We start from the raw sequence: 14,252 nt of genomic DNA, 5'->3' as shown, positions 1-14,252 counted from the left end.
TCTCGTCGGTCTTAGGGACATGAACTTGTAGTCCGTTATTGTTGTGCAATAATATATTTTATTTGCTGCTTACAATACACGCCTCAATCCAGCAACAATGCAAGCCGCCACCGGTCCAACCTACTACTCCGACCCTTCAAAGGTAAGGAAATGGTTTAACGTAAGTCACTGCATGAATTTAAGGCTTCTTTCTGGCACTCACAAATACTATTGATGGCACGTTCATGTTGAAAACAAGTAAACTGTTTGTGTTTGTTTTGTTTGTTTCACAGATTAAATATCATGAAACATTTGTATTTATTTCGCGTGAGCAATGAACAGTTTTATAACTCTTCATATGTGTCCCTTAACTTGTGAACGTAGTCGGGAATGCAGTTGTTTGTAGAATGAATCAGTTACAGCTTCAGGGGTTCGGTAATTACAAGCCGCAATCACGGCGCAGTACAAGCTTTACAATATATTTCTGGGAAACATTGGATCAATTACTGATCCCACGCATACCCCGCAAAATTTCGATATAGGTCGTCTGGAATTTAAATTGCCCGCAAGAATGAACTAACAATTACTTGTTCTTGTTGTGTTTCAGTTTGTACAGCCGATGCCCACCACCCCCTACATGATGCCGCCTTGTGTTGGCCAACAAGGAGGAATTTCGTGGGTTCAGCAGTATGTAAACGGCTCACCGATGCTTGTTCCCGTTTATACAGGTAATTACACCGACATTGAGATTGTATTTCTTTCAATAGTTATACTGGGGAAATTGTTTCAGTGCAAGATTCGTTTATTTATAGATTATACGAAATTGTAAACCTTTGCGGTAGAAATCTTGCAGTTTCAAAGCAAACAATGTTGTCCATTGGCCCTCCTTAACATTCATGACCCATATGGGCCCTGATGCGCCGCACCCGCTGCACCTCCCTCTCTCGTGAGGTCTGGGCTGGGACTACGATTTAAAGTAGGATGACAAGGACATTGTTGAATATCGCTTGTTGTTTAACTTTGATCCTACGTAATGTCTAGTTCAAAATATCGCTCAAAGAATGGGCTTGGCCAATATTTCCTTTCAAGACAAACTTCATGGTTGTTCCGATGATGGTAAAGTTTTCGCACGGTTGACAAATTCCCTGCGCAAAGATTCCGAGAGTTCAACTTTGAAGGCTAGAGTCTTTTGTAAGGGAGAAAGATGCATTGACTGACAAATAGACACGGTTTAATACTTTGATTTTGAATTCAAAATTATATCAGCGTGAAAGATTACCTATTTTCACATTAGTAACACGTATGTAGGGCAATTACCAATGCGCAAAGCACAGCACCCTAAACATTATGCCTCTAGCCGAACGACGACAATTATTCAATAACACGGCCACAGTATCAAATTAGAAGTACGTAGCCTGCACTATTAAGCCTGTTGCCAGGCTAAATTGAACCACTTAAGGGAAAATGAACTCCGAAGTCCCCAAATCGCTAGCTTTTATGAGAGGTAATTGCCTCAGAGATTAATGTTTTCGCATCATAAAATCTTAGGCAACTTACGCAACCCATATGCGAACGTGCTGTCACGACTGCCTAGTAATAAACGCGGTTATTGTGACGTAGAAGTGACGGCGGTTCGAGATCTAGATCAAACTCACGTGATCTGCTTCGTGTTGTTTACGACCTGTCGCAGAAACAATTTCAATTGCCCGACTTGCGACCAATTGAAAATAATGCCCCAGTTGTTATTCAGAAAATTTAGTGGTTTTATCAGTGTCCATGCGATTATACTTTTTGTTCATTCATGTAAACATAGTTTTATTTGCGGACATTTATTTTGCTTTTGATCCAAACTTTAAGTATACACACTTTATGCATGTACTTGATACTTTTTCAGTGACGCCACCACAACCGATGCAATACTACCAGCAGCCAATGTACATCAACGCACCATATCGTGATTGCCCAGCAGATGGTTTTTTCCCTCAGGCAAATTATGCACCTCAGCAGGGCATGAGCAGTCGCGAATCTCCGATTAACTCAACAGGAGTCCCGAGCGCCCGCCCCGTTGTTTTGGGAAAGCAGTTTTCAACAGATAGCAGCGTTTCAACTGGCGAGTTTTACCCGTCTGGAAAAAGCAAGTCCACAAAGCCCGGGACTGGGGTAGGTTCTTGTTTACGTGCAATTTTGATCCATCATCGCATTCCAGCGATCGGAAATTTTTCTGCGTAATTTTCCGCTTTACATATTTCCTTGATCATGTACAAAACCGCGAGCAGCAAAGTTGGCGGTGACAAAACAGCATAGTTTCGTGGAGCGCGATCCACTTCAGTTTTAATTGTCGTACTTTGCGGTTTGGGTTGGCCCGGAACCTTACACGGCATCTCTCCTCCGCAGAAATCGCGTCAGATGTACATCAGCCCGAAACGCGAGATCTTGAGGTACGAGAGCGCCGACAGTGGCATCGCGGACTCACCTCCATCTGTGTCCTCTCCTCCATGGAGTGGAGACGAATCCCTCGATGAATCTGACAGCTCGGAATCGAAGATCGCACGAAGCAGTGGAAACGATTCCGACGCCTCAAAGGTACGATAAAATATTTCCTCCAGACGTATTTGCATATATTGTGTGTTCTGGTTAGTTTCCTGCAAGTCTGTATGCAAAGCGAAAGGTGTTTTTTGTTCTGTCATGTTTAAATTTGCATGTACCCCATGTGTTCCTAATACGCGTAATGACCACACAGGAAAACGATGACGACTACTGGAGCACTCAGGATGACGTCAGATACTGGGCGCGACTTGGCCAGAGCGGCCCAGGACACTACCTTTCTTCCGCTATCGCCAAGCAGGTCGAGTACTACCTCTCCGACGAATACCTGGTCAAGGACAAGTACTTACTGCGCCAGATTCGCTGCAAAAAAGATGGCTACGTCAGCATCAAGCTCATCACCTCGTTTAAGAAGGTGAAGAAGCTGACACGTGACTGGCAGGTTGTGCGCAGCGCCATCGCCCGAAACTCTCAAAATATTGTGGTGAGCCCCGAGGGTCTGCGTATTCGAAGAAGGACAAAGCTCTCCGATAACTTGCGCCAACCCAGGCTGCTCACGAGCGTATTGGTGAGTGCATTATGTTGTTGATGTAGTGATGTGGCCATTTAAAAATAAATAAACTAACTTTTCGTCAACGGACATTATCCGATTTTAGTTCGTAAGAAAAAGAAACGACATCCCCCTTCGGGTTTCCTTCATCGTGAAGACTAAATGCTAAAATAGCCAAAAATTCAAATTTTAGCTCATAGCACGAAGAATATATGTATATACACATACACATATATATATATATATATATATTTATATATATACGTCATGTTTTGAAAACCTAGAAATACAATTAAGTTTTCGGAGATATTCTGACTTTAACTTTCGACCAAAGCAGTACAAACGTCCTGTACAGTTAGTGAATAGGATTTAACAATAGTAAACCTAGTTATTATGTTCCTCCAACCACAATAATAGGAAAGCATGGTTTTCAATTTTTTATTACCATTTCTTTTGTATTTTAGGTCATACGGCTACCGGACGAGTACAACTCTGTGGAAAGGGTGACTTCACTCTTTCGGAACTTCGGCGAAATTAGCTTCGTGAGACTTCTGCGAGCCAACAAGGAAGTCCCCGCCGATTTGAGAAACTACGCCACGCAAGTACACGACATCGGTAAGCCGAAACGCACACGATATTTCTGTTCCGGTTCGCGGCTACGATAAACACGAATATGGCAAGCGTGATAGCCCGGGGTGTATTTTTTTGACGCGTCAGCTGCATTTTCTGTGACGGAGTGCATTTTGGAAGGCCAGCAGGCACGATTCCGCGTCAACAACTCTAAGTTTGTGACCTTGGCCCTGCGGGTACGAACAATGTTTTCAGATTGGAAAACAAATATTTTTGCGATTACGTTCGGGAATTTTCGGTTGTGGCGTGCAAGGTTTCGAGTATTGCGAAACTTCTCGTGCCAGTCCATGTCGGGTTGATCGGGAAACTGAAAATTAACAGTCTTGTTTCTTTGCATTAGGTTGTGTTACAAGATATATTTAACCTACGTATGCACTCTTTCGGGTTGACGCTCTTTCGGGATTAAAATATTTTGTTAAAAAACATGATCTTCAACTATTTTTTTTTCAGACTGGAATAAGGCATAGTCATAACTTGGCGTTTGTGGTTTAGGTATTTCCCTATGCGGAGTCATAGACTTCGAATGCTCCGAGGACGCGTTGAATGCGGTTCGGGTTGTGAAACACCTTCAAAAAGAGAAGGAAATGAGGGGAGAAATGAAATCCACAGACGATGCGGAATCCTCTATTCCGATGATTGAGAAATATCGACAAGAATTAAAAGGTATTGAAAGGAAGTAATTAAATTAGGAGCACTTTAGAACACAGTGGCTCACTTGAAACATGCTTGATTAAAATCTACCTCACTGTTGGTGAAACTATAAAGGAAAAACTAAAGCCTTTTAATGGTGAACAGGAGATCAATGTTAGCAAGGTTGATGTGATTTAATAAAATTTAAAGGTAATCGAAATTTATATTTATTATTCCTTCTTCATAACGACGTTTATAAGGGTTAAACTTTCAAAACACGACTGACACAAAGCTTAATTTTTCAGAACTTCCATCCCTCGGTGACATACGACTTGCACTTCTCGGACCTCGTGTAAGACGCACCCTCTACCGCCAGGACAGAACGACAGACCTCGTCGAGGAAAATGCGCAGGAAATCGCCGACCAAGAATCCCGTGACGACGTTTTCACACCGACCGAAGAAAAACTCCCCGAGATCCGACGCAGATCGAGTGCCGATGACGGCCTCCCAGTCACCAACCGCATCCTTTGCCTTTCCGACGTCACCAAAGAGGCTTTCAGCAGCTCGCTACCGAAGAACTTTGGCGCCTCCTGTTCTTGGTTAAGCCAACGACGAAGCGCGGCCCTCAACCAATCCCAACAGGGCGCGCCGAGACTATGTCACGTGATCCGGATGCCAAAGGGCCCCGACGATACGATGGGATTTAAACTAAAGCGTTCAGTCCCAAAATAAACTTTTTGTAAATTTTATATATTGCATTTTTGTTTTGTTTTGTTTTGTTGGTTGCGTTTGGCTCAGGTGTAGAAGGAAAGAGAATTTCTCTATCTGTAGCAGCGACATTGGTAGCTTCATTTCACTGACTGTAGGTATTTATGGTTTTTGAATAACAGTGTGCATCTTGTTTTTTGTGTTGGGTGCGCGTCGCTTGCTTGTACATTCCCAGTAATGTTGCACACCATTCAATATCGCCATATTTGCCATAACATACGTGTCTCGTTACCGTGCTTTTACAATACAGCATCCCAAAAAGAACAAATCCCTCAGTTGTGGTTGAGTGTTTACAGACAAACACAAACATTTTTTCAATTCAAATCAAACCTAAAACCAATTTTGTAGGCCCTGTATAGTTCTATTAAACAAACGTTTGCATCGCAACAACGATAGATAAACGAAATGTGTTTACTGGTCAACGTTACTGGACATTGCAAAACAAAAAGAGCAACACAGTCAAAATCACATTGTGACGTTACGCATTATCAAGAACAAGTAAAATATATTGGCTGACCTAACCTGTCGCAAATTTGCGTAATTGGTTAAAGTTATCAGTGGTAGATTGGATTTATTGACGCATGCGTGGTGTTTGGAGTCAACTTGTAGGGATTGCAGGGGTACACCAAGGTAATCATACGCGACATGGGAGCTTTGCGGTAGTTGCTCATCGTCCGTGCATCGTGCATTGCTTTGGCCGGGAAATGCCTGAGGAAAAAATAAATATGGGCTCCTGACTCGGCAACCCCTAAGGTTTTATCGGTGCCCAAGTTCTTTTGTTTTGCACATATATTGTGCGTTTGAGTTCTTTTGTGCAAAATAAAATTGAATTGAATTAATTATTGGAATTTCCTTTATTAATGTAGAATTTAATTCACTATTTTACTTACATTTAGTAATTTGATTTGCAATCAATCCTTTCTCAAGATCGATTTGGGGTTATTTATTTTGATTTTACAACTTGCAGTATAATTTTACAGCGCTGTAAAACATCTGCCTACATAGTTTCCACGTATAGTGTTTACCTGTAAGTGCGACTAGCTGAGCTCCGGAAAATATCCGACGAACTTGGATCCGATCTTGTGGAAACTGGTTCACGGGGAACGAAACCTGAGTAGCCGGGAACCCTCCTATTGCGACATCTACACACAGCATAAGCGTTAACAAAATCAAGCAATAACTTCGCATGCAAAAAACAGAACTTTGCAAACACAACATTAAAAACGGCATAAAACTAATTTTTTTAATGGAAACTAACTGATCGGGAATTGGGATCTCATCAAGGTTTTTCGTCAGGTTGTTTATCGTACGTTGTCGGTTTTCCCATATCGTACCCTCCGCGCTGTTCTAAAATTTAAAAAAAAGTGCAACCAGTCAGCCTTATACACATACAACATATAGCAATCAAGGATGTGCCGCACTAAATCCGAATATCGACATCGAAACCAAATGCAGACCGCCTTTTATTCAACTTTCGAAAAATAAATGCACGGAAATTGAACTGTGCGAAGAAACACATGTGAATTCTGCGCAAGATAACGATATAAGCATACAGTTATGTTGCCACAACCAAATTACACACAGCAGAGCGTGTTATTTTTCACAACAAACAGTTAAATTTATGACGTCATTAACTGTTTGGAATCGCTCCGGATTCGCCCGAATATTGGCTGCAGATCAACTTTTGCCTGTTGGCACTTTTCTAATCGCAACCCATTTCAATTAAAATTACTTTTCAAAAGTTTCTATTAAAGATGCTTACACCTACTCTTTTGTCTTGTCCTTTAGAAGATAAAGCTTGGTTCGGTCTAAACTGGACTCTGTTCCAGGCGCTTGATACTTTCTGCCAGTCTCGGGCACTGTGTTCATACCGCTGGGGTCGATGGCGCACCTACAAAAAATAATGTGCTCTGATTGGCTTTGTATTGTTCAAAGCGTGTGTTTTGTGATATTTACTGTCATTACTGCAATAGGCGAATGTATAGTTAAGTACTTATTCCAGCAATTTGTTTTATGATACATGTCGTTTGTTATTTGGCAAATAACGTATATTTTATCAACAATTTTGTGCCTACCATATGCTACTGCACCTAATTTTTTACTCCAATTAAACTCATGTATATTCCAGCAATATATCGTTTCAAACATCAAGCAGTTTTTCGTAATGGGGCAAAATTACTTGCAGAATATAATGCGCGACGGACGATACGTTATAATGAATTCTGTTTATATGACAAGCCTGCAATGTGCCAATAAACTACTACAGAATAATCTACATAATAGATGGTTATTTACATATCAACAAAACGAACCACATCAGAATTATCCTCGAGTGTCGTGTTTGGCACGTCCCAACTTGGCACCGGCAAGCAATTATTCTTCTCGTGGCGTTTCGTGTTTGAAATCCACCGAAGTCGCACAATCAGGTCTTCGAGACTTTCGTGTTTGGGCACCTTGCACGCTGTAGCAAAATTAGTTCTTGAGAAAAGTCAGCTATACCGATAGTTGTTGTAAACATATTGTAAGGAACATGCGAGATATTGGCAACATAATATACTGGACCAGCATACCAAGAAAAAAAACTGATCGAGATTCGTGGCCAGGATATCCTGGATTCGAATCCCGGTGTTTCCGAAAAACATTTTTTAGAAAACAAACGCCATTTTTCAGTTGTAGGTTCTTGTGACACAACTTAAGTAGCAATGCGTAGCATTAGTAAACTAAAAAACAAATATTACAATATTGATATTTTTTAATTTCGTTTTTTACCTTTTCGATGTTTTTCCAATTGTTGCAGTTCCTTCAGATTGATCTCGCGGTTCTGTGGTCGACGCATGCGAACAATAGGTTTATCCGTGCTGGAATGGAAATCAAGACATCATTAATTATTTATGAATGAAACAACGCTATGATGGTGGTCTACAGTAACGAGATCAAGGCGGTTCGATACGTAGATTTCTTATTAACATTTGTGTCTTTGTTGAAGCGACAACTCGACCGCGACGTTTTTATTCCCGTGTTGGTGTGTATTCGTTGTGAGTAACAACGTGTTTTAAAAAACCTTTTTATATGCTGTGAAACATGATAATTTAACCATATAACACGAAAATAGAAAACATTTATGACGAAAAACAGCACCATTGTTTCATAAAAAAAAGTTCAATAAAAAAACACAAACGTACAGAGAAAAAAAAATCCCATCAGCCACTTTTACAGAAAAATCCGGAAAAATTCAATCTTACTTTTGTATCGGCAGGCGGTCATAGCTTCCAAATCCCAAACATAGCGGATAGTCGTGGGCGAGGCCTGGAGGGCGGACGTACTTTCGCGTTCCTATGTAATCGGGATGATTCCTGGACACCACCTGGTTCGGCTGACTCTCGCTTAAGCGCGAAGGCTAAAATATTAAATTATGAAAGTAGGGAGGGCGAAAACATAGCCTGGCTGTTGGCACCGTGTTTACGAATAAAGTCAATTATTAATGATCTGGTTTTTGAACATTTGAACAAATGTATAAGTTGGCTTCACAGTTTCGGCTTTATTTCAAGGGCAAGGCTTACGAAGATATCGGTTTACTTAAAGAGCTTGAAGAGTTGGGGATTCTTGTTGCACACAAAGGGTCACGGTATAAATATTAAAGGCCTTTGTGCGAAAAGGTAAAAAACGAAACGCCTTCCAAAGATCGTTAGATACTTGTAACCAAAGTACAATACATATCCATCGGGTTCATATCTACGAGTCCTCGTATTCCCCACTTTGGAACTGAGTAAAAGGCTTTGTGGTGTATATATTCTTTTAAGTCATCGATATACATAAAGCAGGAGTCCTTACTCATAACAAGGACGGTTACAGTGCTCTAACGAATGCGTGAAACTTAAATTACTTACCTGGTAAAAATTCTGCCTCTGCCGAGTATCACATGGCGTCTTGGCGTACAATGACGCATACGTTGATTTGTACAAGTCTTCGCCAGTGTACTTTACCACCATTTCTGGAGCTTTAACGGTTTAATTTCATCCCAGGTGGCAATTTTTTTCATCCTACAGTATTGCCACGCACCAGTCAATTACGTAACAATGGTATTTATGAGTCACAAACATATGCCCATAATGCAGACAGCAATTGGAATCAAATTTAACTTTGTTATGTTTGAACCAAACTGGAATTAAGCACAGTTTCCACATTTAACGTCACACAAATACTGAATAAAAAAATATGAATCAAAAACCGTATTTATGGCAGCAACTGCTTCTCTTGCTATGGTTTTATCATTGCGGTTTTTGCAAGACAGACGCACAGCCATTAGTCATGAGTTCAAAAATGCTACTCATTTCTGGATGTATTCTTCGGGGACATAACCTTGCCGGAAGTGTAACTAACTCAAAGGATGTATAATGCGTTCATGACAATCGAAATAAGAGAAATGCATTAAATATTTATGTCTCTTTATTTTACTGGTTGCATTACAGATACAAAAACAAGCATTACCAGTCGTAAAAAGAGCAGACTGTTTCATTTATAATGAGGCGTGTTTACGATCTTGTCACTGGGGAGCTGCTTCGGGACTCCTGTTGGGAGCTCGAAAAACATGTAATTTGCATGGTGCGTTCACTTCAAATCTGTCTATACCACTTAAAATCTCCTAACATCCCATATCAGCACGTATTTTCTGTCACGATATGTTTTTATGTTGACTTGAAAAACGAGTGCGTTTGGTTGAACAAACGAGAACTAATGTTGGAGCTAAAATATCGTCGGAATTAGATCTTGTGTAGCGCAGCTCTTTTAATCACATACGTATTACAAACATTATTTTTATGTCTATCGTTCAACAAATAAAAATTATTAACACTTTTACCGTTTTTAGTAGACAACGCTTTGCACAACTTGGCTGCATGGATCTTTATTCCCCGAAAAAGAACCGCAAGATCGACACGATATTAACACACAGAAATCATATTCAGGTGCGAAAAGCTTGGAGTTAATTACGTGTACGAAATGTCATAGCTTTGATCAGTATAGCTGCTTTCCGTTTCAAAGCAATTATTTTTTTTGCGAATATACATATAGTTTTTACAAAACGGGTTAAAAATACTTGTATCCATTGTATTCAGCCGCAAAACGCCATGTATACTAATATCTACTCGCTCCCGTGAATCAAAACTTAAAACGTGGTAAAACCAGGCCTGCCCAATTAAAATTTAATAATGTTCGTCGAGCGGGTGAGTGGCGTCGTATCTGCAGTGTCTGTCAAAACAACTCGTCCATTATTGTCCCTTTTTTCGTTGCGATTATAAAACAAACGCGCATCTTCGTGAATTGGACACACGAAGCAAGGAGTTGCGGCGAGGTTCAAGGACTTACTGGGCGCTTATTTGATCAATTTTCGTTCGAGCGATTTCAGCTGATTTTAGCTTTGTGCGAAAACTGCGTTTTACGTTAAAAAATGACCTGCTACACAAATATATTTGATCATTTTAAGGTGCTGTCGATGACGGTAAAATGATTAAGATCTTTGCACTGTTGTCCCTGTTGGTAGTTGCCAACGTCATGAGCACTGGCAACGGAAGAAACTTGGAGGAAGAGGCGATTGCACATCAAATCGTTGCTCTCATAAACAACTTGGAAGGAGATGATGACCCACAGGTGAAGCAAACACTTTTTTGTTACAATTAAAGACACATTGCGTAAGCTTTTTTCGTATCAAAATAGCCTAGGCTGTTTGGACTTCGAACAAATGCAAAATCGTTAGTAGTTTCATGGTAAAAGCAAACTGAATTTTAACAGATAAATGCATTTTCCGAAGAAGATGACATACCTGCCGACGAAGGCTTTGACGACCTTGGTGAGTGGTGTAAAATTTTTAACAACTCTTTAGCGCCAACTGACGTTGACTAATTACAAAGTCCAAATGCCAAGTAAATAAGTATCCATCGCCCAGAAGGCAATTCACTTTAAACCGTTTGTATTGTCTTAAGAAATCGCCATTTTAAACGCATTGCAAATGTAGATGAAAGGGGATACGCTGGAAGTTTAATGGACGGCCCGGATGAAATTCCCTACGGCTCGGATGAAGTTAACGACGTCATGAAACGATATTTTATCAAAGTCACACGCCGATACGTAAGTTGTTTTTACAAAGCGTTTGCATTGTATGTGACAATAGAGTATGAACGGCTACAGTAAAGTGCGATTTATCCCTTCCAAAACGCCCAAAACTACAACTAGAAGGTTGGAACAAAACTTTAACATTTAACAATATGGAGCGACGAGCCTCATCTATGATTTGTGACATTAGTCAGGTCAGCTCCAAGCGCATCATTTTCAACTGATGACGGCATAAGCACTTGCCGAAACGTTTTAACTAAATAAAACATGACAATGTTTTTAACAGTATGGGTTAGTCTCTTTATTCTCAAAATTTTCAGTTTTTTCCTACAAAATAGTTTGTTGTATTCCAGTGTCCTCCGAGGGTCGAGTGTATGCAGTTTCGAGGGCGCCATCAGTGGCAGAGGTGCGAGTGTCCTGGATCCAAGAAGTGCAGAGCTTTAACGCGCACCGTCTACAGATGCATGTAAATTACAAAACGCCCTCGACAACGCACGTCTGTGCTGGGTATTTTTGTCGTTCGTCTCAATCACTAAAGCATTAAAAAAGATTTATTAAAATGGCGTCCGCCTTGTTCGTTTTACAGAAAAGTTGGATACTGGTAGTAAAATTATCACATTTACTTAAAAAGGAAAGTCAAACCTAGAAACTGTAGCGGTAAGCATGGAAAGGAAAGGTATTGAAAACTGTATTCTCTGCACTACTTACATTGTAGACCAGTGCCACCCAAAATACATGTACCTGTACAGGTACTTAAGCAGCCGACTGTCGGTACACGACCACAAAGTATTTTTGGTCTGTTCGGCATAAATTCTACATTAACAAACATATTTTTTCGGGAATCGGTATTTCTTGTAGCCTATACCGAATTTTGTGATTATGCAACAATGTTAGAATGAAGTTACTGAGTTCCTAGATTTACAGAAAAATTTCCTTTTTTTTCCAGAAGTATAATTTTTAAAAAAGCTGTAATAGCTGCAGCTCATTTGAAAGACACTGACAAATAAAAATATGTCACACGTTTCAGCGGAAAAATATGTGTGGCGACATGGACCGAAAAGTTTCCGAAAATAAAATAATAGTAAAATAACGCGTGAATTGTGTTGCCTTCGATCAACTGCATACTCGACATGCTCTTCAACCTCTTTTAATAATTTAGTAAACTGCAGGGTATGTGTTTGCTCTGTACGTCGGGTTACATTGGCTTAAAAATTCATCACCTTCAAAGGTTTGTGCGGTTGTACGCGGAATTGTTTAAATTACGAACATTGAGCTTCGCTGCATTTTAGCAAATTGAACTTATTTGTTGGAATCTTAGATAAATGCTCTTTCCGCAACGGACAAAAGTTAATAACGTGGCTCTTTCCAATGAAAAAAATCTGCACTTTTTTTTTAAAAAGTCTCTTTTGACGCAAGAGTGTTTCTCTATTGACCTCAAGAAATGTCTCATTGTTGACAATTTCGGGGCCAAATCTGTCGCCTTAAAAGCGCAACACCACTTTGAAGGCGTTAAAAAGCGTAATGCGCGTTTAAGAACACAATCGCGCTGTTACATGTCGCCTAACAATGCCGAGCGCCGACAACAAAGGGACACAGTCAAGGATCTGCACACACATACGCATATATTTCCGTCAACCAGAGTAAATGGATACGTTTTCTTGAGACGCTGACAAAGCGCGCGAGCAGATGAAGTAGTTTCGGTCCGTTTTCAGAAAAACGTGCTGCTGCAAGACATTGGGAAGTGTGGCGTTTAGCAAGACTGAATTACGTCACGATTGACAAAAAAGCTTTGTGCATTATTGCTGGCGGAAATCGTTGAAAGTTTCGTCGCAGCAGTCGACTGACGTTTGTGAGCGTTCTGTTACATTTGCCTATAGGGAGTGTCCTATTCCCAAGTGTAGAATGAGCCTGGAGCTTGTGCGGTTTATTACAATAACTTGTGGTGACTACCAAGGTTTACATTGCAGCTTTTCGATTAATGCCCCGCCCTGCAGTTATACAGCAGCGCTAATACCGTTTGAATATTTTTCATTAAAGAGAAGGAATTAGGTACATGTGTGTCTAGTATTTAGCATGCAAAATGCAGGTGCAGAGACAACACTTTGTGACAATTTAGTTTTAAACGTGAATTGGCAACAGTTGTAGTCATATGCACTTAATACAGCATTCAGATTAATGACTGTCGCAACGTACGCCGATTGGCTCTTTGTTGAAAAAAAATCATATGTTATGCCCCGCTGATAGCCGTATAGAATACCCTTTTGAAGGACAAACGGAAGATTGTTAACGGTTAAAGAGCTAGCTTGCTATTCTAGTACTGGACCTGAAGACCCGCTAACAGATTGATGTGAAAGTACGTGCTGCAGAAGTAAAAGACACCACCGTCGGAAACTTGTTCGTGATAATCCATGTTAAAATCGCAGATTCCACCAATTAACTTTGGAAAGAATTAAAAATAAAAAAAAAACGTGCAGCTGGTGGGCTGGGCAGGCACAGCAGTTGCCCCTGTCAAGTGATCTTGAAGACGGGAATCACGTGGGACAAGAGCGACTGTAAGTGGTGACGTTAACATCTACAATCCCACTTGTCGGCGTCAGGGCCGTCTGAGAGTGTAACCCGACGGCCCAGTTTGGGCTCGTAATAGAGGAGACTGTGGATTAATACGTGATATGTCTGCTTCAAGTATTCAACTCATACTTTTATGCCTGGTGTTTACATATAGTTATTGTGAGGATAGTTGATTATACAAAACAGAACGTGTAGCTGCTGTAAAGGCATAAATGTTTGCCATCATTTTTTATCTTAGCCGTGTGCGATGATAGTACTGTTGGTGATATTTTTTTATCACGTAACTTCCCGATTCGGAATAAATAACCAAACTTTTTGGTTTTAGCAGCCTGACCAAACGATCGAAATATGCCACACCTAACCAACTTATAGAAACATTATACCTCATTGCTACCCACGTATACTCCAAGTGCCTTGACGTACGTGCCAAATAAATAATGCAGTACAACACCGCTACATTCAGTCTCGAAGAGC

General features: G+C 40.5%; 3 protein-coding genes across 3 annotated transcripts; 2 read left to right on the top strand and 1 right to left on the bottom strand.

Moving 5' to 3' along the window:
• LOC145890571 (la-related protein 6-like) lies at nt 1–5,347 on the top strand. The gene is made up of 8 exons (XM_082981683.1): nt 1–142; nt 587–707; nt 1,874–2,139; nt 2,374–2,562; nt 2,720–3,091; nt 3,538–3,688; nt 4,196–4,366; nt 4,639–5,347. Exons 1-8 carry the CDS (start codon nt 98–100, stop codon nt 5,064–5,066), a joined length of 1,743 nt encoding a protein of 580 aa, XP_082837809.1. The 5' UTR covers nt 1–97; the 3' UTR covers nt 5,067–5,347.
• Nucleotides 5,348–5,656: 309 nt separating this feature from the next.
• On the bottom strand, nt 5,657–9,091 carry LOC145890576 (uncharacterized). Its single transcript, XM_082981689.1, has 8 exons — nt 8,970–9,091; nt 8,345–8,479; nt 7,872–7,960; nt 7,415–7,563; nt 6,871–6,993; nt 6,361–6,449; nt 6,128–6,244; nt 5,657–5,810 (listed from the first exon to the last, which is right to left on the bottom strand). Exons 1-8 carry the CDS (start codon nt 9,089–9,091, stop codon nt 5,657–5,659), a joined length of 978 nt encoding a protein of 325 aa, XP_082837815.1.
• Nucleotides 9,092–10,593: 1,502 nt separating this feature from the next.
• LOC145890582 (uncharacterized) lies at nt 10,594–11,741 on the top strand. Its single transcript, XM_082981695.1, has 4 exons — nt 10,594–10,748; nt 10,890–10,947; nt 11,113–11,225; nt 11,564–11,741. The coding sequence occupies exons 1-4, from the start codon at nt 10,605–10,607 to the stop codon at nt 11,678–11,680; spliced, it is 432 nt and encodes a 143-aa protein (XP_082837821.1). The 5' UTR covers nt 10,594–10,604; the 3' UTR covers nt 11,681–11,741.
• The last annotated feature ends 2,511 nt before the right edge of the window (nt 11,742–14,252 follow it).

Source organism: Ascidia mentula, chromosome 2 (assembly GCF_947561715.1).
Source record: "Ascidia mentula chromosome 2, kaAscMent1.1, whole genome shotgun sequence".
Lineage (NCBI taxonomy): Eukaryota > Metazoa > Chordata > Ascidiacea > Phlebobranchia > Ascidiidae > Ascidia > Ascidia mentula.
The sequence above is the reverse complement of the archived record's forward strand: the minus strand, read 5'-3'. Positions and strand labels throughout refer to the sequence as shown.